General features: G+C 33.4%; 1 protein-coding gene across 2 annotated transcripts in view; it reads right to left on the bottom strand.

Moving 5' to 3' along the window:
- The window catches only part of LOC111639864 (dynein beta chain, ciliary-like), a 131,210-nt gene that overhangs the window by 34,047 nt on the left and 73,283 nt on the right, over positions 1 to 23,880 (bottom strand). For both annotated transcript variants that reach the window (XM_023385813.1, XM_023385815.1), the window contains exons 24-27: positions 17,863 to 18,168; positions 5,086 to 5,256; positions 3,135 to 3,257; positions 2,273 to 2,466 (exon numbers count right to left, since the gene is read on the bottom strand). In XM_023385813.1, coding sequence (XP_023241581.1) covers positions 2,273 to 2,466; positions 3,135 to 3,257; positions 5,086 to 5,256; positions 17,863 to 18,168 — 794 coding nt within the window. The remainder of the gene's footprint in view (positions 1 to 2,272; positions 2,467 to 3,134; positions 3,258 to 5,085; positions 5,257 to 17,862; positions 18,169 to 23,880) is intronic.

Genomic DNA, 23,880 nt, shown 5'->3' with positions numbered 1-23,880 from the left:
AGAGTTCAGATTTCATGTCAAAGCACTCAAAATGCACAATTATTGGAAGAGAATGTAGGTTCTCCTTTTAGAGATGACAAATGCTAAGGCAACATAATGTTGTGCTAGATAAAACCAGTTGTGCATGATTTTTCTTAATGTTAAAAAACATCAAAGTATTTCTTTGTCTCAGAAATAGAATATATTTGCTATTAAATTATGATCATATTTATCTGATATCAAAATTATTTTAGAATTGTATTTTGTAATTGTACTTTGTCATATCAATAATAGCTAAAAAGTTAAAAAATTATATAATCTTAAACATTTTCTTTGAAGGCAAAGATATTAGTATATGAATATATTCAGCAATTTCAAATTATTATGGTATTATTAATTAAAACTATTTTTATTTTAGTGAATACTTCATTAATACTTTATATAATATTCAAACAACAACTAATAAAAAAAATAAATAATTATACTTACTTTAATAGCTCCCCAGCTATAATTTGAAAGAAACTGAACAGGACTAATAGAATTTGGAACTGATGGAAATCTCAGAAGAAAATCCAATAAAATTGGGTCTATTTCATCATTCATTTTAAGTATCTGTAAATATTTATACATGAATAAGAGTAAAATTGAAACAAAATATAAATAACATTTACAGATATAAGAAAAAATATATATTTATTTCTAACAGTACTTTATAGATATTTAAAAAAGAAAATATTGAGAGTTATTTCAAAAATAAAAGTATTTCTAGAATATAGTCCAGAAGAATTAATTCAGAAAGATTAGCACAGACAAATAAAACAATTATTATCTGATTCATCACAACATTTGAACAAAGACTATTTACTTATATTTTTCATGAATTTTTAGAATATTAATTTGAAGTTAAGATTTTATTTTCAGTGATATTTAAACTAGTGTAAAATAATAAGGATAATTCCATTGCTCACAGTACTAAAATCTTATTAATAAAAAAAAATTAATGGCAGCTTGTCCTTAATTATCATAATCAGTTCCACCAAAGTGATTTTTGTCTTCAGGAAAGGAACAAGCCCCTTTTTTTGTCCTCCTTAGTGGTGCAGTATGCTCAGTTATTTAAATAATTTCAATGTTTTGAAATTATTTAAATAACTGATAATTGAGTTTAACTCCCTCTGAGTTAAAAAAAAGTTTGTGTTCTTTTTAATTAACTTTGCAACTTCCCTTTTATCAGTTCTGCTTCTAAGGAAAGGAAAATGTTTGGTTCCTTAATTTTCAGTGTATTGCATTTCTCAACATTTTTTAAAAGTATTTTACCTAGTACATCCACCATCACCCACCTACTGTCCCTTATTTCCCTCATTTATTTTGACTTCTCCCTTTCCCCCTGTTGGCAACCTCACACCCCTCTGTCAAACCTGAAATCAAATCTCTAATCATTCAACCTCACATTTAGACTTTACATGTATAATTTAANTTGACGTCAAAGTCTGGTGTCACTGACTTGACACTTATATAATTTGTTTTCTTGACAGTTTAACTTAACAAAATTTTACATATCCCTTTCTTTGGGGGCTATTTCCGGGGCCTCACATAAATAACAAAATGAATTTATTACCAAAAGTTAGGTACAAGCATGTTTACTTTTTGACATAATCACCGTGAAGATTGAGACATTCATCATATCTATGGACAAGCTTTGCAATCCCCTCTTCATAAAATGTTGCTGCCAGTGACTTGAGATGGGCTTTAACGCTGTTTTGAAGATTGTAATTAGTCTTGAACCTCTGCCTTCCTGACCACGTTCAGTTCAGGAAAGAGGTGGAAGCCACTCAGCACTAAATTGGTGCTATATGCTGGGTGTTTAAAAAGTTTCAAGCTGAGTGGAAGTCTGAAAGGTGGATGTCTTCACACACCTTTAATATGTGAAGACTTCCACCTCTTTCCTGAACTGAAAACTTGGCTAGTAGGGCAGAAGTTTGAGACTAATGATCTTCAAAACAACATAAAAGCCCATCTAAAACCACTGGCGGCAACTTTCTATGAAGAGGAATTGCAAAGCTCGTCCACAGATATGATGAATGCCTCAATCTTCACGATGATTATGTCAAAAAGTACTCATGTTTGTACCTAACTTTTGGTAATAAATTCATTTTGTTATTTACAATTGTCTTTGTTTTATGGACCATTGGAGGTTGGAAAAAAAAACGCCCTCATAATTTAATATAAGATTTAAAAAATTCCTAATAAAATTTTATATCATAATAAGACAAAAATTTTGTGAAAAGTATCTTACAGAATTGCATAAACCATTCTATCTGGTCTGAGACATCTCATCATACATAATCTCTCTAATGCTATTTTGTTCTTCCATTCTTGAGGAAATTTTTCTTTCTCTGGTGCTTCACTATCTACAAATTTATACCAACGTTTTGCAGAGCCTTCAATTTCTTTATCAAGATTTCTGAATTGATCCATACTTGAAAGTACCTACGACAAATAAAATCATGATGATAATTTTTTTTATAAATAAATTAATTATTTTATTACTAATTCAATTAACTAATTTTAATTAAATACAATGTACAGTGAAATTCTTTTAGCCCAGCAACTAGTTTGCCAGCAAATCAAATAAACCAGCATTTTGTGCTTGTCCTTGGGAGAGGGTTACTGGTGCACTAGATAGGTTTAGAGTTCAGATTTCATGTCAAAGCACTCAAAATGCACAATTATTGGAAGAGAATGTAGGTTCTCCTTTTAGAGATGACAAATGCTAAGGCAACATAATGTTGTGCTAGATAAAACCAGTTGTGCATGATTTTTCTTAATGTTAAAAAACATCAAAGTATTTCTTTGTCTCAGAAATAGAATATATTTGCTATTAAATTATGATCATATTTATCTGATATCAGAATTATTTTAGAATTGTATTTTGTAATTGTACTTTGTCATATCAATAATAGCTAAAAAGTTAAAAAATTATATAATCTTAAACATTTTCTTTGAAGGCAAAGATATTAGTATATGAATATATTCAGCAATTTCAAATTATTATGGTATTATTAATTAAAACTATTTTTATTTTAGTGAATACTTCATTAATACTTTATATAATATTCAAACAACAACTAATAAAAAAAATAAATAATTATACTTACTTTAATAGCTCCCCAGCTATAATTTGAAAGAAACTGAACAGGACTAATAGAATTTGGAACTGATGGAAATCTCAGAAGAAAATCCAATAAAATTGGGTCTATTTCATCATTCATTTTAAGTATCTGTAAATATTTATACATGAATAAGAGTAAAATTGAAACAAAATATAAATAACATTTACAGATATAAGAAAAAATATATATTTATTTCTAACAGTACTTTATAGATATTTAAAAAAGAAAATATTGAGAGTTATTTCAAAAATAAAAGTATTTCTAGAATATAGTCCAGAAGAATTAATTCAGAAAGATTAGCACAGACAAATAAAACAATTATTATCTCATTCATCACAACATTTGAACAAAGACTATTTACTTATATTTTTCATGAATTTTTAGAATATTAATTTGAAGTTAAGATTTTATTTTCAGTGATATTTAAACTAGTGTAAAATAATAAGGATAATTCCATTGCTCACAGTACTAAAACCTTATTAATAAAAAAAAATTAATGGCAGCTTGTCCTTAATTATCATAATCAGTTCCACCAAAGTGATTTTTGTTTTCAGGAAAGGAACAAGCCCCTTTTTTTGTCCTCCTTAGTGGTGCAGTATGCTCAGTTATTTAAATAATTTCAATGTTTTGAAATTATTTAAATAACTGATAATTGAGTTTAACTCCCTCTGAGTTAAAAAAAAGTTTGTGTTCTTTTTAATTAACTTTGCAACTTCCCTTTTATCAGTTCTGCTTCTAAGGAAAGGAAAATGTTTGGTTCCTTAATTTTCAGTGTATTGCATTTCTCAACATTTTTTAAAAGTATTTTACCTAGTACATCCACCATCACCCACCTACTGTCCCTTATTTCCCTCATTTATTTTGACTTCTCCCTTTTCCCCTGTTGGCAACCTCATACCCCTCTGTCAAACCTGAAATCAAATCTCCAATCATTCAACCTCACATTTAGACTTTACATGTATAATTTAAAATAAATTAATAATCATATAAATAAATAAATATATACTGTATATATAAACATATACATACACAGGGTGTTTCCAAAGGAGGGGTAACCAGACAAACGGAAAATGACAGAAGTTTTTGTAGAAAAAATAATGTAGAAAGCATAAAAAGTTTTCTTGTAATTGTTGTAGTTTAGTAAAGACAGCACTTTAAGTGTATGTGATCATTTTTTAATTATTAACAATTGGATAATAAGATGTATGCTCCACATAAACAAGACAAAGTATTCTATCTAATAATTAATTAATGAAGAAATGTTCAAAATGTCCTCCTCTGTCATACAAGCACATCTTAATCCTTTGATAAACTAAATGCTGAATGTAACCAAAACTGCTGTCACACTGTTTTTGCAATAGTATAAATCTTTTGTACAAGTTTTTCTTTATTTTCTATCTCAGAACTGTATACTTTTTTTTTGTGGGTTTGAAATAAAGAAGTCCAATGATGTCAAATTCAATAAAGAAACTTTATTTGGCCAGGCCCACAAAGGGGCAGCAATGTGGTGAGGGTCCAGTACATCTGGAATGGATCAACCACAAAAAGTTCTGGGGTTTTTTAACTCATTGGATTTATTCCTAGGTCCCCTACAGTGATAGGGGACCTAGGAATAAATCCAGGAATAAATAGTTGTTTATAAATAATTTGTACAAAAGTGTCAGCACTAGAAGTGCTCTCAGGTGCAAGTTGCTTTCAAGCTAATACTGGTTGTTATGTTATGTTATGAACTGTTTCTAAATATTTATAGACTAGTATAGTTCTTAAACAATTTTCCAATCTCAACATGCAGTAATGAAAGATCATTTTCAACTTTAACATGCCTAAAAACATGACTAGACAAGCAAGATTGAATAGACTGGTACTTATGTATTAATCAATATAATTATTCTAATTTAAATATTACAACTGAAAGTATTAATTTATAGTATTTTACCTGAAATACCATTTGAGTAGTAAATATTATTTTATCATCTTCAAACAAACCACGTGCTGTGTACATAAAAATTGAATATGTAATGCTATCAATTAAATTTTCAGTTCTCTGTTCGATATCATCACTAAATTTGTTTTTTTCAATAGCTTTATAAAAAACATTATTAAAAGCCTGGAAATAAAAATAGAAATTTAATAAGTTGTATATTATGTTAAAAAAATGTATAACTGCAAACATTTGAAAATCAAAGTAGACGTTTATTACAATTTATTATACAATAGAACCTGGATAATTCAAATAATTTTGAATATGTGAATAATTTGGAGCCTTGAATTTTCTATAAAAGTAATATAAAAAATTCCTTTTCAATTTGAACTTTTTTAGTTAATTCAAAATCAAATTGTAAAAGGTTTTAAAAAATCACCTGCAACATTGAAATAGTTTAGGCACTGATATAGGTAACATTGGAAAATTTTAGATTACAGTATTCCCATACACAATGACTTTCTTAGCCTCAATTTAAACATTTGCCTATATCTTTAAGAAGAGGGAGCATGAGAATGAGAGAAAACTGCAGAACATGGAAAAACATAACTGAAGTTTCCAATCATTTAGTTATTATTCTGATGTAGATGACTAAGTATAGCTAGAGTAGTTTTAACACTAATGTTTTTATCACCAGTTAAACTTCTAAGCATGTTCAAATACTCTACCTTACATTATCTATAAAAAGATGATATAGTACTGTTTTTAGAGTGGCTAAATAAATAGGCAACTTCTGTGAGGACCCGAACAGGGGTCGACTGAGAGGTCTGAATAAGGGGTGTCAATTTAAAATAAAGAGCTCCTTTTCAGATACTAATGGAAAGGATTAGGTGTCTCGATTGAACAATACAACTGTTTTTTTTTTTGTAAATTAGTTAAACAATGGAAAGGAATAAAGTCGAGAAAAAGCGATGAAAGAGGAATCATATTCAGTTGCGACGCTGACCTCTCCTGTGCCCTCCATCGGGTTTCAGATTGTCACCAGGTGACAGTGAGAGACCAATGGAGAAGAGACTAGGGGAAAAAACTCTATAAAACTGCGTTTTCAAGGACATAAAAGGTTCTTGGTTCTTGGATGCGCAGTGTTTCTTCTCCTGGATGTGCGTGCTCCAGATCTTTGGAAAAGAAAAGAACATTTTGGAACTTGTGGAAACATCATTCTCTGGGTGCCTCCTAGCGATCTACAGATTCATCCAACGAGAAGCCGCTGAAAGCCGCTTACAGAGTATTTCACTGTCAGTGTCCATCCACAAGTAACGAAGACAGAACTTCTCAAACTTTATTCGGACTTTTTCCGCATGTTTTGTGGTGCTACCTCGTCAATCAAGGAATTTGTAAAGAAATTTCTATGTTTAATAAACGGTTTACGATGGAAACCTGTCTCAGTGAATCCTAACACTCCCACACAACAGAGTTGACTTCTCGGCTGTCGGAAAACTCCTCACCCCAATCGGTTAACCTCACACTTCCACTACAATTTTCTGCAATTTCTGTTCTTAATTAATTAATATTGGCAACACTAAAAGCATTTGTGATTGGACTTGTGAGTGTTAAACTGTGTGTTAAACTATATTTATGAGTGTATGATGTAATTTGTCCCATCATTATGTTTGTTCAAATCCACTCATTCTTATATAAAATCAACAATCATTTCAACCATTCAAAATTTCATTCTTTAAAAAAAAAAATATAATTGACAAAAGTACCATATATAACATTAAAAACTATAATGTACTAGTAATACTCTATTGTAATGAATAATATATAAATTGTTTATTAATTTATTGTTACAGTATTATATTTTATTTACATAATTTATTACCAATTCATTCATTTTCATTTTTATTTTATTTACAACTTGTTGGAGTACAACAAATCCTGGCGCCATATACATATAGCCAGGTGAAAAGCGGAGTTGATGGTTACATAATAACGATACATTTAGTAGGATAAAATACATAATAAGGGAATAGGGAAAAAATAAAAAAAATAAAAGTATAAAGATATAAAAATATAAAGGTATGAAATATGAGACAATAAAGGCACAGAACACAGTAAGTGAGGTTTTAGTTGAAAGCAGCAACAGTAGTCCTTTTAAAGTACATGTCAATGAGGTGAAGTAGTGCAGCATAGGTGTCACTATTGTTCATACTTCCGTGGAGGTTTTCAGGCCAGTGATAACCATGTGTCTCCATGGAGGTGCGAAGAAGGTGTCTCTCAAGCTCAAGCATTGGGCAGGTGAGTAGATAGTGAAGGCAGCCGTCTTCGACATCGCAAAGGGAACAGCTGAAGGTTGGAGAGTTAACAAATCTAGCCAGGTAGGAATAGAAGCGTCCGTGATTGGTAAGAAATTGGCTGGTACGTTGGGTCGGTCTATACCAGGGGATAGCAAGGAAGGTCTTGATGTTAGGAATGAGTTGATGGGTGATGGGATGATTTTGTCTGTCCCAGTCCTCCTGCCAAAGATCGAGGAGGTCGTTGCGAATGATGTTTTTTATAGTTTTAATATTGATCTTGCTGTAGACAATTGGAAGGTTGTTGTCTTCACAGGCGCTCTTTGCGAGTTCATCGGCCCTCTCGTTACCGAGAGTGCCCTGGTGGGCACGAGTCCAGTAGATGGAGTAAATGTTGCTGGATTTGTTGATGTCACTATGGATGCTGGTGGAGATGGGGTGGTCACAATGGTTTTTTAAGGCTGCAATAGAGGACTCGCTGTCGGTGATGATAGTAACAGTCTGGGAATCATAGTTCGAGGCAGTCCAAGCCACGGCCATGCTTATCGCGTACATTTCCGCCTGAAAGACGGTACAGTCTGCACCAAGTCTGTACCGCTCAGACGCAATTTCGGTGTTGTTTAGGTAGGCGACAAAACCGCTACCAACATTATTGTTACATTTAGACCCATCAGTATAGACTGTTAAATCGGTATGCTCAGGCTGGAAGAAGTTTAATTTATTAGGGATAGCAGGGTGATTGGAACGAGAGAAGTGGATGGCGCACTCGAGGTCGTGATGGTTAATTTCCTGTGTAGCTGTATGGATAGTGCTGCCCCATTTAAGATGCCAAACTTTAGTTTGTAGGGAGATATGTTTGTCAATGGGCATTTTTCTTGCCAGGACTTGAAGAGAGGAGTTGGGTGTCGTTCTATAGGCCCTCGTAATGTGCAAGAGGGCTTTGCGTTGTGCGGCGATGAGTTTTCTTTTAATGTGAACCCTGCAGGTAGACCATCCCCAGCTGCCACAGGCATAGGTAATTATGGGGACAAAGATTTGGTTGTAAATGGCATCCATGGCCTCAGAGGCCAGGCCCCAGCGTCTACGAGCAATGCCAGCAAAGGTGTTGAAGATGTGTCCTGTGCGCTCGGTGATGTATTCAACGTGAGCATTCCACAGCAGCCTGTGGTCGAGTACAATGCCCAGGTACTTGATGGTCTTTTCAACGGCAATGGTTTGTCCCCCCATTTTAATGGTGGGGACTCTAAGGTAAAGATTCTGCTGGCCAGGTCTATTAAAAACGACACATTTAGTTTTTTGTGCGTTAAAAACGAGCTTGTGGTTTCTTCCCCAGTTTAAGATCTTATCAAGTATGGCGTTGCCGTCTTTTTCAATGGCTGCACGAGAGCGGCTCCCAAGGAGCAGAAAAACATCATCGGCGTAGGCCACTATATCATGGTGCCCAAAGTCTTGCTGGAGAAAATCGTTGAAGTAAATGTTCCAGAGTGTTGGTCCACAGACCGAGCCCTGAGGGCAGCCACGGACAACAGAGCGGTGGATAGTGTGACCTCCACATTGTAGAAAGGCGGTTCTGTCCCTAAGGTAGTCCCGTATGAGATAGTAAAGGTTAGCTGGGCACTTAATCTTACGAAGTTGATGGAGAAGAAGCGGCCACCAGGCACTGTCAAACGCTTTAGCGATGTCAAGACTGATGGCCAAGACATATTTGTTATTTTGGAGGAGGTGGTCAATGTTGTCAATAACCCTATGGATGGCATCAGAAGAGGATTTCTGTGGACGGAAGCCGAATTGCGAGTTGTGCAGTATGGAGTTGTTTTCCAGGTACCAAACAAGCCTATTGTTAAGAAGCCGTTCCAGGACCTTGCCAAGAACCGGCAGGAGGGAAATCGGTCTGCTTTCATTAGTGCGTCCAGGTTTGGGGACAGGGACAATTCTGGCCTTTTTCCATGTTTGGGGAAAAACACCATGGCGGAGACAAGCATTATAGAGGTTTGTCAGCTTAGTGGGGATGAGGTTCCAGAGGGTCTTAGCCATCTCTGAGGTGATGTCGTCATGGCCCGGGGATTTCTTATTGCGGAGAGTGGAGAAAGCCCTGTCGATCTCATGAGTTTGAAACTCAGGATCAAGAGGAGTGTTAATATCATTGTCTACACTTTGGCGGATGTTGGTTTGAAAGTTGTTGTCCTGGTCGCGGGGGTCCTCTAGGCAGAAGTTGTCTATTTTCCTGTTGGCGGCAGTGAAGAAGTCTTCGTCAGGGGTGTTAGAATAAAGAATTTGATGTTTTTTAAGTTTTCCAGTACAGAATTTGGTGATGAATCCCCAAGGACTTTTGGTTGCCTCTGCGCAAAACGTTCTCCAAGAGTCTTGTTTGGCCAGCTTGATTTTATGTTTGTAAATGTGGAGGTGATCGGTGTACTGCTGCTTGAGGATATTACGTTGAGGATTAATGTGGCATGTCTGATAAAGTTTTCTTAAGCGGATGTGTTCTTTCCTGAGATCAGTGAGCTCAGATGTCCACCAAGGGACAGATTTACGTTTGTTGGCAGACATGGGAATGTATTTTCTGCAGGTACTGTCAATGATGTTTATGCTGTCCTCAATACACCTCCGGGCAAGTTCTGGGTCGTCATGATTACATTCAAGAAGGTTAGTATCAAGGGTATGTTGGATAGCAGCCCAATTAGCACGTTTAATATTATATTTTGGGCGAGAGTGAGAGTTGACCGGAGAAGTGGCACTGATGGTAAAAGAAATAAGGGCGTGGTCGTCCAAGGAGTCCTCAAGAACCTTCCAGTGAAGGATGAGTGGGAAGCAACCGGTGGAGCAAGCAGTCACATCTATCCAACTACGACCCTGACTAGAAGTAAAAGTTGGTGGGGAAGATGGGTCGTTGATTACAATGAGGCCGTTGCGGGCAAGGAACTCCTCCAGGAGGCGTCCACGACTGTCGAGACGCTCACCACCCCAAGTGGGGGAGTGGGCATTGGTGTCCCCAGCCAAAACAAAGTGCACTCCACTGAAATGGTCCATGATATCTTGAATAGTGTTAAGAATGGTGTTAATATTTAGATCTTTTGGACAGTAGAAGTTGATGATGATGTAACGTTGGTTGTCGATGACAAGCTCAGTACAGCAGATATGTTGTGTGCTGAGAGTCGGGTGGTGAAGAAGAGACAGGCCGTTATTGTTGGAGATAGACAGGGCCCAAGGGTAATTGTCGGTGCCACTGAGCGGAATGCAGTGAGTGGGAAGACAAGCAGGTTTGTTCCTAATGCAATATGGCTCCTGTAAAATGATGAAGTCGTAGTTGTGGATGAGGCTGGTAAGAATGGAAGTTGCAGCGATGCTTCTTCCGGTGTTGAACTGTAGAAAACGTATGTTATTATTGTTTTGATGACCCATAATCGGTTTGCCTTATGAGATTAGATTTAATTTTCTGGTATATAGTACAGGAGCCATCACGAGCGTTGTGGTTTGTGTTGCCAGTTTTCTCGAGTTTGCAGTTCGTGCAAGTAGGTTTTTCGTTCCTCTGTGTGCATTCCTTGAAGGTGTGCTCACCAGAGCAATGGCTGCAGGTAGCGGTGGATTGGCTGCAGTTCTTCGTGGAATGCCCGAATCTACAGCAGCGGAAACACTGTAGGACGGGGCAGAAGTCTGCCACTCTACATCTGGACCACTCCAGATTAACTTTCCCCACAATTAGTAATTGTTTCCTCAAGAGTGGTGTGACCTGGATCACCCAGTTGGTATAGGCGTTGCTTTTTTTACCCGTGGCAAATTTTACATCGAGTGCCTCTCTGAAGGCTTCCAGTGTGTAGTTATCAGAGATAGCATCATTTTGGTTGTAAATTAGCTGTGACAGTTCCTCACGATTAATTTGAGTGGGAACAGAGTAGATAATGAGGTTTGGCTGACGTTTCCTGGGTTTTTTAACGTTTACCTCAGGAATACTGTTCTCAATATAGACCTGCAACTTTCGAGCGTCCTCTTCCTTTTTTAATTCGATGGCAACACCTCCTCCGCCGATGTTGCGAATTTTTTCCACGCCGATATTGAGAGAAGAGGGCTTTATTTTTTCAAAGATAATCTTTATGAGGTCGTTGCAACTTTTGTTTTCACTGTTATTATATAGCAGCAACACCTCAGTGCTATTGGCAGGTGTCTTTAGTGGTTTAATGTTGGGCGTAGGGTTGACAGTCTTGCCCGATTGTAGGACGGCACTGTACGATAGGGTTGTTATATCCTGGGAAGGTTTGTTATTGTTTGATAATTTTTCGAGCCTCTCTCTCAGATGTTTTTGATTTTCAAGAATATCAGTGAGGAGGCTATTGTTGAAAACTTCTTCGATTTTATCTGTGATGTTCTCCATATGTGAATTTTGAGAACCGGGCTTGATAGTATCAGTAATTTCTTTCACGTGAGTGAAGATTCTGTTGCTGTTGTTGTTGAGATCATCAATTTTGGCGATGATCTCGGATAACTTGTGATCGAGATCACTAGATATGGGATCAGGAGTGCCATGTGATTGTGGAGGCAAAAGAACAGGCATTGGCGGAGTCATGCCGGTGAGAAGGACCTCGCTACAGTTTGAGTTCAGTGGTCTTCTGTTGGTGGGGGTGCCAGGAGTAGAAGAGGTGGAGGAGGCACAGGCGGACTTGCCATCTCTCTTGTTTTTATGAGGCAAGGTGGTGGAGGAGTTGAGGAAAACACAGAATGAGTGTTCCTTAGTCAGAGAAGTGAGTTTTTTGTTGATTAGTGTGTTTTCTTTTAATAATGAGTTCAGTGAAGTCTCAGCAAGATCAATGATTTTTTGAATTTGGTCGGTTAAATATTTGAAATGTCCTTCAGTCTGAAAGCGTCCATAGGGATTGTCTGCACAGTATCCCTTCACCTCATCAGAGACCCTATAGGCCTTGTCCAAAAAGGTAGACACGATAGTTGACTCCATGTTGAGCAGTTGAGGGAAAGCACAAGAAGGATGCACAATAAAGTCGCAGAACAAACTGGTGAGTCCAGAAGACCAGAATGTAGCACATTAACACTAGAACGCCTTTCGGCGCGGAATGATCCGATCGGCGAGAAGCCGGAAAAAAACACAGGAATTGACGCGAAGACGCAGGCAAAGCGCGTGACAGAGAGACCACTAGGGATTGCCAAATACCGAAAGGCCGAAGGCGAATGACCGAGATGAGACCCGCTACACGCAAAACGCCGAACAGCGTAGGAAAGCCGATCGGCGAAACCCAGCCAAATCAACAAAGAAAACAAAATCAAGAGAAAACCGAAACAAGGACAAAAAACAGAATAAAGCAGATATAATACCGCCACAGGGCAGCACAAAACACGATAAAAGGCCTGCCAAACAAAAACGTCGCCACGAACAAAGCCCCGCCGAAAGGCTACCAGACCACGTGGAGCATAGACACTTTTTTGTCTAACGGTACAAATAAAATCGCGTGTAGCCCGTGAACAAATAATGATAGTGTAACAAAATTACAGAAACTAAAGACGGTCGGCCATGCTATCAAACACCGTCGCGATTGCGGGCCAATCGCGGTCTGGGAACCCGATGCGGCTGACAAAGTCCGAAAAAAACAAATGCCGATAAATAAAAAACTACTTAACCGATTTAGGTAAAACAGACACTCGCCGTTGGCAGATGAATAGTACTATCCAACGGTGTATAGAAAACGAAGATCAGACGAAAACACGCTGAGAAAACGCAGATTAAAATGGAGCCGAGATACCAATTTATTACCAATATTTGAACTTGCCTAATTTAAAGTTCTGAACAGAGGTTGTGGCCAACATTTTCGTCACAAAAACATGAACAAATTTCATTGAATGCTGCCATCTGGCAAGTCTAGAAGGTTGACAATGGCGTTTGGTATGTCAAGCATGGTGAGTAGAAGATCAACTTAAACTCCTTCAATTTTTTTGTGTTTGGGGTTAAAATTATGACGTATTTTATTAAAATAATGATTATTTAAGCATTTGTAAATAACATTGTAAAGAAACAGATGATTTTAATCCAGGAATTATTCAATTCAATATTTTTTAAAGTGATGTGAAGTGACCACAGAAACTCTAAGGCTATGTTCATCTTTTTTTTTTTTTCACACAGTAAGTGTTTAATTAAAATTTTACTTGTAGTCTACTGATGAGGTATTAGTCTTGTTGGATAAGTATGAACGTGATGAAGAATCCATTTTATTATAGCATTTCACTAAAGCAATACCTGTGACAAAAGTAAGAATGAATTTGAATGAAATGACAGATTCTGATTGCTTGTTTTATTTTCGGTAAGTGGTTATAAATTAAAGTAAAATTGAAAAAAAGGAATAATACTAAGGTGACCGTCCTCCTTTTGTAAGTTCTATAAGTTATATAATACTAAGGTAATCGTCTTCCTTTTGTAAGTTCTGTCCTCCCTTGAAAAGTGTCCTCCTACATGTCCTCCTTTTTGATATTTGAAGACTAATCTGTAAATCTCCGTATTAGATCAATGCCGAACTGATCCGTTGCGTGTGATGTGATATGACATGCTTGTATTTAACGTGACGATTTATCAAGGCTCTGTACAGTGCAACAAAATGCAATTATGAGACGCATGCTCTTCGCACAGGAGACCTTGAGAGAGAGAGACACGCACAAATGACTTTATTTACTTCTTATTGAAACATGACATGGTACCTATGCCTGCAGCAGAGATTATTATAGTATATTATTGTTGCAATGAATAAAATGTTTTTTATTTACAATATTTTTTCTTTCAATTTATTAGTGTCCTCCTTTCATTGTAAAAAAGTTGTTTACCTTAATAATACTTATAAAATTTTATAATTTTAACAGATTTTCAAGAGATGATTTGTTTCACCTCCATTCTGGTTTATGCCTTCCATGTGTAATTATTTGTGAAAATGGATCATGCTCACTTGAAATTGATGCATTATGTATTTTTTATGAAGATTAGTTTATCATAATAGACTTGATATTTCTGTTTTATTGGGGAGAACAAAAACTGAACTTTCACCATTTGTACATGAAATACTAAATATCATTTACAATAGCCATTCCAAATTTTTATTGAATATTGACAAAATAAAACTAACAAGAGAAAAATTAAAATTATTTAGCCAAGTAATAACAGCAAAAGGTGCTCCTTTGACAAATTTTGGGGTTCACAGATGGAACAGCACGTCCTATTTGTCATCCAAAATACATCAAAGGGTGGTATTCAGTGGCCATTGTGGCCGTATGCCTTATTTTATATATATATTTTTATTTGTATTTCCTTCGTTTCCTTTCTTTTTCTTTCTTCCTTTGTCTATCGCCTTCTAGAAAATTCTTCCCTAATCCTTTCCTGGTAAAATGGTGGTGACCTACTTTCAAACACAAAGAAGAGGCGGTAGCCTGAGGGCTAAAAGGTGAACTCGAACTCACTCTCTGGCTGAGACGTCGGAGAATCAAGACGTGTGCAAAGGACCTCCCGGTTGTTCTGGCAGCAACAGAAGGACGATGGAGAAGATAAGTTTAAGTTAGCGATCGAAAGGAGTCAGAACACATACATCGGTATAAGAATCTCCAAAAGCTTGTTTAGAAAGCCTGGGTCATTTTTTCGACTTACCGTCTACAAGATTTCACCATTAGGCCATCACCACCAGCAGTCCAAGATCATCGGCACTGGGTACCCATTCTTTCCTATTATATCTATCCTATTGTCTATCTTTTCTTCCTCCTTTTTTTTAGTGTAAGTAGTTTTTAACTATTAGTCATAGTTTCACTTTTTGTTTTGTACCGCGGTAAAATATTTTGTTACGAGAGAAAAACTTAACTTCCGAAATTGTAAAAATTATCAATATAAGGAGCGTCGGAATCTCTAAAAGAATCCTGTAAAAAAGAGGAAAATAAACACTGGTGAAAAGGGAATTTTATGTGTATTGTTTTCTTAACTTCTATCTGGAAGTGTAATCACCACGTGCATATCTTACACCATAAACGATAATTTTCAGATATATTTTTCCAAGCAGCTTTCAAATTTTCATCTGAATACAGATTTACAGCCATTACTTCCCTCAACAGAAGTATGTTGTGACAACAGGAAAAATAGAAAACAGGAAAAATTGAAATTTTCCTATTTTTTCTTATGGTAGCAGACAAGATGCTATTTAAAGTCTAAAATAATTATTTAGTGTTATTAAACATCCTATAAATATTTTAAATTAGTTTAATTTGTTTATTTACCTTTGCTGATAACATTCATCGTTGTTAAACATTTCCACCATTTTTCAACAATATCCCATGAGTCAGTGCACGATGTGAATGTGTGGTGCAACATGTTTTACTTGGAGTTCAAACGTTAAACTTGTATGGCAAGCAGAAGTACATGTTTGACGTTTGAACTCCAGTCACAAACTCTCTAATAATTCAAATTTTTTTGCAGTCCCATCAACTTGAATTATCTAAGTTATACTGTAGTAACACTTTTGCTCAAACTTTAATCATATTCATCTAATAAAAACAGTAAACTTTTAGGAATAAATTTAACATATCCTAGTCAAGAAAAAAAAATGTTTTATAGGTTACTAGATGATGTGTGGTATAATCATATTGCTAATATATACATGACATAGTCTGTATTATATTTGATTTTTTTATAGTTTAATAATTATAAAAATGGAAGCGAGAAGTGCGTGTTTTGGGATTATTCCTTAAATGAAAGAACTGGTGGATGGTCGACGATTGGCTGCGAATTAAGAAACCGAAGCGAAAATCATATTGTATGCTATTGTGATCATATGACTAATTTTGCTATTCTTATGGTAAATTAAACATTTGTACTAGAAACCTAGAAAAAAATATATATATACAGTCGATCCCCCAATAAACTGTTGTTTATTCCGTTTTATATGAATTCCATGTTGTACGAGTCACTTAGATTTTACAAATACGTGAGCCGTTCACAGCTCAGCACATGTATCTGTAAAATCTAAGTGACTCGTACAACATGGAATTCATATAAAACAAAATAATCAAGTGTGTTATGGGAGGGTCGACTATATATATATTAAATTTTATCACGGAATTTTCTACTTATATTATAGGACATGGATACTGAAAATGAAGAAAATGTAACTCATGGAGTTATCTTAGATGTGTTGACGTATTTTGGCTGTACATTGTCTATAATTGGACTATTGCTGACATTAATTACATTCATTTTATTCGAGTAAGTTAATTAACGTTTCTTCATTGTTAGAACATATGTAAATTTATTAATTTTTTTTATAATTTTTGAATTAATTTGTCAAAAGTTCTGCAATATTTATTTTACCTTTAATAGATATTAAATTTTTAAAGACGAATACAATAATTAAATATTTATTATAAAAGTATTGTTGACTCGAAGTTTACAGTAGCATTATTCATTATTCGTGTTTGAAAGTTAATTTTTTTTAAATAACTTTTTCAATTTTAAAAACTATATTAGAAGTTTTATACAGCATAAAGATGGCGATGTCCGAATAATAATGATGGTCGAGACCAATGAGCTAGAATATTCTACATAGAGTGGCTGTAGCAACTCCATGTTTAAAGAAATTGAATACACGTCCGCCATTTTATTTTTAGTCAAGGGGCGTGCCATTTGTTGTATGTAAAGGCAAACGAGCTAGAATATTCTAATTCGTTGTGTAAAAGTGTGCAAAGAAAAGGTTTTAATCCTTAACTGAGATGGTGCGTGTCAAAATGATCCTACTTAGAGTTGTTTTTTTTTTTTAATTTTGAAAGTAGACAAGACGTTTGTTTCTTTAACCCTTTATTTCGATGTTTCTAAACAAGATAAAATATTCTGTAGCGATAAAGTAAATGCATTTGTAAACATTCTTAATTTTACTTCCTGGGCTGTTATGTATACATTACATAAGGGAAAGCATTGGAATTGTCTATAAGGAGCATTGACGCTATTAAATTTTGATATTTAAAGGTTGAAAGGATGGAGAGATAAAGGAATGTCGACCTTAACGAAGAAACTATTCGTTCTTTTTATAATAAAATCTCACAACAACCGGCATGTTTTCTTTTTCTATTTTTGATGGGAAAATGCAACATTTATTCCATTTCCCACAATTATTAGCTCGTTATTATCTCTTATAAGGGTTTTAACTTCAACAATGTGGTTCGTAACACGAACACTATATTCTGCAAAAGAAAAAAACACTGTCCGAAAGATATCAACANTTGCTTTTGAGAGTGGTACAAGTATAGGTACCATGAGATAAACTATTAAATATGATCAATATAATCTAACATTTTTAAAATAATTAAAATTAAATCAATTTATTTAAAAAAAAATAGTTTATTGCAAAGTTTTAAGTTCATTAAACATATATTTTTAATGTATTATATTGAAATTATTATTTAACTTATGTTATTGAAAAATGATATAAATTTTTATTTTAAATTTATTGCTATTTGAAAAATTCATTGTTATTGTTACCTTAAGTGAAAATTGATAAATAAGATTTATTTTATAAAGATCATTTAATATGAAATATAACAAAGAAGCTCTAGCTGCAACAGTTCTGTATAATTCTCGTGCTACATTTATGTCTTTTTCTGTTTGATTTGCTAATTTCACTTTTTCTGTAATTTCAGTAGCTGTCTGTTTAGTTGTTTCTAAATTTTCAACTAATTCATAGTTGTCCAAAATATTTCCTGTAGCTGTTGAAAGTCTAGATAATAATGAATCTTCATATTTCTTCAAAGTAATCTTAAAATAATTTTGTTGTTTTGTCAATGAAGCCTGAAATTAATGACAAAGATACATTTAATAAAACAAAAGATTTATAACAATAGATAAAACAAAATTCATATCATCAAAACAAAAGAGACCAGGTCAGTTGAGTAATTAACATGAAATAACCAAAATGCATTTCGGATTATCGGAATAGTCCCTCTTTAGTTGATATTAATGTAAAAAAGTTATAATACTTAAAATTATACAAGACAAACAAACTGCTGTAAAGGAATGATCAGTGAACATTAAATAGCTGCAGAGGAGACAGACATAAGGCAGCTTCATAATGCTACAAGGTAGCTTGACGTAAGGGTTACATAACAGTAGGAAGACGGGGTTTAAAGATGGCGTTATTGCAAGGTGCAGTGTTATGAAGGAGGTGTGGTACAGGCAACATCTGGTGACTAACTTCTTAATTGCCAACCTTCATTCCATCACTTCTCAATTAGTTTGCATGTGTTACAGTTACTTTTGTGTTATAGCGATATTATCTAAAAAAATAAGTGAAGAACAGAAAGACATATTAGTCACACATATAGAGAATAATAAGAAAATGAACAGTGGAAAATTTGACAACAAATTTACAAGAAAAAAACATTTTGATTATGTGGAAAGAATTAGTTCAAAAATTAAATGCATGTGTTGGAGGTAAAAAATCCATTGTGGAATGGAAAAAAGTATTTTAATTTAATCCTTTCTTCGGTTTTCTTCCTTGATCTATATCTCAAATTGTTCAATGAACTTAACACTTCTGATTAATAAATAATCTTAATATAGTGGTTATACTCTTAATAATAACAATAATAATAATAAACACTAAATATACTAAATATACTGGTACAGATCCCACACAAAGATCACGAATACCAAAAATCAACATATCAAAGGACGTAAGAAAAACATTAAATTATGTAAACACTCACTTACCACCAAACTACATTCATTGAATTTTTACACTCTCAGACATTCATGCATTAGTTTATGCTGGGGCAGTCACAGTAGTAACACATCATGGTCTGAAAATACAATTGCAGACAGACACACAAAATCACAATTCTGTCACAAGCCTGCCTGGCAGAGAAGAATAGAAACACAAATAAATGATATTAGACAGCAATTAGGCAGACTGACACAATACACTAAAAACAACATAACACCCAAATTAAAGAAACAACTCAAAAACATTTTCAAGAAAATCAAAACACACACAAAACATGAACATCACAACACACACATTACAGAATACATCGATACACTAAAACAAAAACNACATGGACAGTGTGATAAGACTAAAGTTTGCATAGATAGTAATGAAACAAATAAAATTAAAGGTATTATCCATTATAATAATATATGATACTAAATTATTTAAAGGAGTAAATTTATTAAAAAAGGTAAATAAAATAAATAACTATATTAGATTTGAACTTGAAAAAGAAATGGATAATTCAATAAACAATTTGGATATTAACATAAACAGGTAGAATTATAATTTAACATTTAAAATGTATAAAATGTATAAAAAATGGTGATATAAAAAAAATATAAATTATTATTCATATTGTCCAAGGTAGATTAAACAGAATAATTTTATAACAGAACTAAAAATTCTTTACTGCATATAACTTTAAATCGAGATATAGAAAAAGTTATTTATAAAAGACAAGATAAGTATTTACTTAATGATTATTCCAAAATTACCCTTAAAAAAAGCATGTGAAATATGGAAAAAATAAAGAAATCTTAGAGATAAATTTTACAGATTCCCATATATTAAAGGATTATTTAAAAAACAAAAAAAGTTTAAACAAGTAGGATCTCAACTAGTACCTATATTAAATAATAAATTGAAATTTATCAGCAATAAAATGAAAAAACAAAGAAGAAAAATGAATTCAACAATAGTAGTATCTGAATTAAGATGTAATTGTAATAATAATAATAATAGGAGAATTTATATAAGAGAAATAGATTACAACTGAAAATCAGAAAATCAGAGTAAAAGAATATTTGATGGCACTACTATGCATATGTAGCTAGAACTATTTCTAAGACTAACAGCACAAAACCTTTCTCACTAATTTCTAGCCTTATAGCCTTTCTCAGGCACAAAACCTTTCTCACTAATTTCTAGCCTTAAGGCTAGAAATTAGTGAGAAAGGTTTTGTGCTGTTAGTCCTATTTGATGGCAGTAAGATTTTAAAAAATGGGTCACGTGACCATGGTTAAAACATCAACAAGATTATAATTGTGAAATAAAATAGGAGGATAATACTAAAATTTTGTTATTTGAAAGAAATAAAAAGAAAAAGGAACATTTTGTCATACAGAAAAAGTTGAGAAATAAAAATGTAAATTTGATTAATTTAAATATGAGTATATCCATATCATTGAAATGGTATTTGATTGTAGATGATATGGTTCACAAACAAGAGAATGAGAAACTTTAAATATGTAAAGTTTGCATGCAGATATTTGTATGTGTTAATCAAGTTTTAATCTTAACTAATGTAAAATTGCTTTATTTTTAGAAAATATTGTCCTATTAAGAGTACTATTTATTATACTGAAGATAAGTAGCATAAGTAATGATTTTTTTTAATGTTTTATTTGAAAAATCATTTACTGTTGGTCTAATAAGCTAAACTTGGATAAAGAGCTGAAATGGAAAAATAGATAACTGTTTTATCTCAAAAGTCACATATAGTACAATATTCATAATTTAATAGTCTATATATTGATATATTACATTGCTTTTGAGAGTGGTACAAGTCCATTTATTCATATATTGAGATATTTAAGGGTTTGTGTTTCAATCAACAAAAAAATATTGGGAAATGTTAATAAATTTGGGAAATGCTTTTAAAACTATAAGTTTGTTAAATTTTATTTTGTAATAATATTAAAATTGTTAAAGAAAATAAAAGACTTTTAGCTACAAATAGACTTATATATCACTTTCAATAATAACAAATTATGAAAAATATGAACAATAACAATTTGAAATTTATATTTTAATTGAAGTTAGCTTTTCTGAAATGTATTTTTTAATGTAAAAAATAATAATTAAAATGAGAAGTAAATAAATAATCAACTTTATTAAGAAATATTTTCAGTTATATAAGAATTTATAAATAAACAACTATGAAAACTAAATTACTTTATTAAAATAACTAATAACAAATGTATTTGTATTTAAATCTTATTTCTCCTTTACACTTAGCATAGTGATTTATGGCAAATAGGAGGCATGTAAAGCAGCAAACTCATCATATCATTATATTCCTCTCTTATTATAGGTTGTAGCGCTCTGATGCTTATCGGTTGACAACAAATACTAAAAAGCTATGTACAAATGATATATATATATATATATATCATTTGTACATAGCTTTGTGTTAGTTTTATTATGTTTATTATTGTATCAGGTTTTCCTTTTTTTTCTTTTTGTCTGTTTTTGTTTTGTTGTTTGTGGTTGACAAATGACTTTCTCTTTCCAAACCATCTTTTTGAGGTGTGTGTACAGGGGGCTTGTTGATTGGTTGTCAAAAGGTCAAGCGGGGACAGCAAGATATGGGGTATAAACAGTGGTGATATTCAGTGGGCTCGCACAGGTTCCGTTAAACCCATTGTTAACATTTTCAAAGTTTTCTGAACCTTGTTAAACATACATAACATTTCTCAGTGGTTTTGTTTCTTTAAAAAAATATATTAAAATATACATATTATACTCTGTAACACTATTAAACTAGAGCCTATATCCCGTTCGCCTTGGTGCGACCTCCCTTGACCGTTTCAATCTTGACTGAAATGAGGTTCAATCGCGATCAACTCAAAAGAGTTCTTGAAACTAGATCCAGTCATAAGAGAGATCCCACAATCCCATGCGCGCAAGAAAATACAAGATGGCTGTGGAACATGTGTCGGGCAATCGACAGCAAAATAAAAAATATATTGTATTTCGAGAGATAATGACATCTGTCTATTATTATAACAATACCCAACGATAAAATAAATGATTTAAAAAAGTTTTTTCTTGTTTAACTGCTTTCCCTACAACTTTTTCTGATAAAAAAAGCCAATTTTTATGTTTATAAAATATTTTGAATGAAAAATATTAAAATATGTACAAAATAAACCATTTTGAACACTCTTTTTTATTATTTATTAAAAAAAATATAGTTCTGGCATAAATAATGTTAAATTTTAACTGACTTAATTTTGCAAACTCATCTTTTTTGTTTATATGAGTATCTTAAGGTTAATTTTTGTGCTAATGTTGCTAATGCATCATTTGAGCAAAAAAAAACTGTTAAGGAAAAATTTTCTGTTAGCGAACCCTTTGTTAAATATTTCGAATATCACCACTGGGTATAAATAGAAGAGCCAGAGATAGAAAGGGACTTTTCTTTTTCCTCATCCATTCATCTTGGTTGGTGCGATCATCGGGATACATCAAGAAGTCATTTGTGTGAGGAAGGAGGAAACTTCAAGAAGTCATTTGTGTGAGGAGAAATCAGAGAAAGGCTAAGGACTATTATCCAATTCCATTCGAGGCAGTTGAGAGAACAACGGAGTGAAGGGAATTGGAAGGGAAGTAGAAGTGTCTGAGGTATTGTCCTAGGCAATTATTTTGTCTCCACTCGCAGTACTGTTGGTTTGACATCCTTGTTCAAGTTTGGAACTACTATGAGTTCATGGTTCTCATCAAACTTTCCTTGTTAATTAAATTTTTTTTTGTAAACTTTGTTATGCATTAACATAGGGGGACGGAGAGTGAAGGTAGCATATTTATACTCAGAATATGAGAAAGAAAAGAAGCTTCGCAGAAGAGGTTGTATGAACCTTTGTTTGCTGAGCAATTGTTAGTTATAAATAAATCCATTTCCATAAGCAACTTGTTATTATTTGTAGACCAGTAGACCTAGGTCTAGCTCAAGGGTCACAACAAAGTCTTGAAGAGTGGTAACACAGTAATTTTGCTATCATCGATTGTATGTTTCATATCATCTTACTGAAAAGGCATGTTGTAATTAATACCTTGTACAGCTGTTATTTGTAACTATTTACGATGCTTATCTGTTTTTGGATCTCAAACTACTCCTTTCCTTCCAATCTTTCCATACCATTTCACCTCTCTCCCCCACCCCACTTCTTCCTTTCCTATCTGTACCCTACCTTTTCCCTTCTTTCTTTTAACTCACTGGCTAAGTCCCATAGAACAGCCAACTATCTTTTCCTGTAAGTAAGTAATTTTGCTAAAATTTTTATGCCTTCCTCATTTTCCAAATAAATGAAGAATTTTAAATTGTGCATTTTCTTTCATAGAAGTTTTGTATAAAATTTTGTAAGGTAACCTTTTCCCTTTTAAACATCATCAAGAATATCTTCAGCCAATTTATAATTTCCTTGCCCCTGTTTGATATTGCTTCTTCTAGGGATTTGGTTGAGACAAAATCTTCTCATTTCATTTCATACAGAAGGAAGTTATTTTTCTTCTGGCAATTCTTTATTACATTATAATAGTCTTTAGCAGTATTTAAATGGTTATAATGGTCTTAAAGCTTGTGAAAGAAAACTAAACAGAATGAGGAAAAGGACTTCTCATCACTTCATCTGAGCAATAACACCATTATCTTGTTTATTATGTTGTGTTCTTGTTTATGATGTTCATTAGCTATTTTACATTGTAAAGACTAAGTTGTTTCAATTATTGAT

The sequence above is a fragment of the Centruroides sculpturatus genome, unplaced genomic scaffold (assembly GCF_000671375.1).
Source record: "Centruroides sculpturatus isolate CEXI.00-Female unplaced genomic scaffold, Cexi_2.0 scaffold1303, whole genome shotgun sequence".
NCBI classification, from domain to species: Eukaryota; Metazoa; Arthropoda; class Arachnida; order Scorpiones; family Buthidae; genus Centruroides; species Centruroides sculpturatus.
Note: the sequence above shows the minus strand (reverse complement) of the source record. Positions and strands in the feature narration are given on the sequence as shown.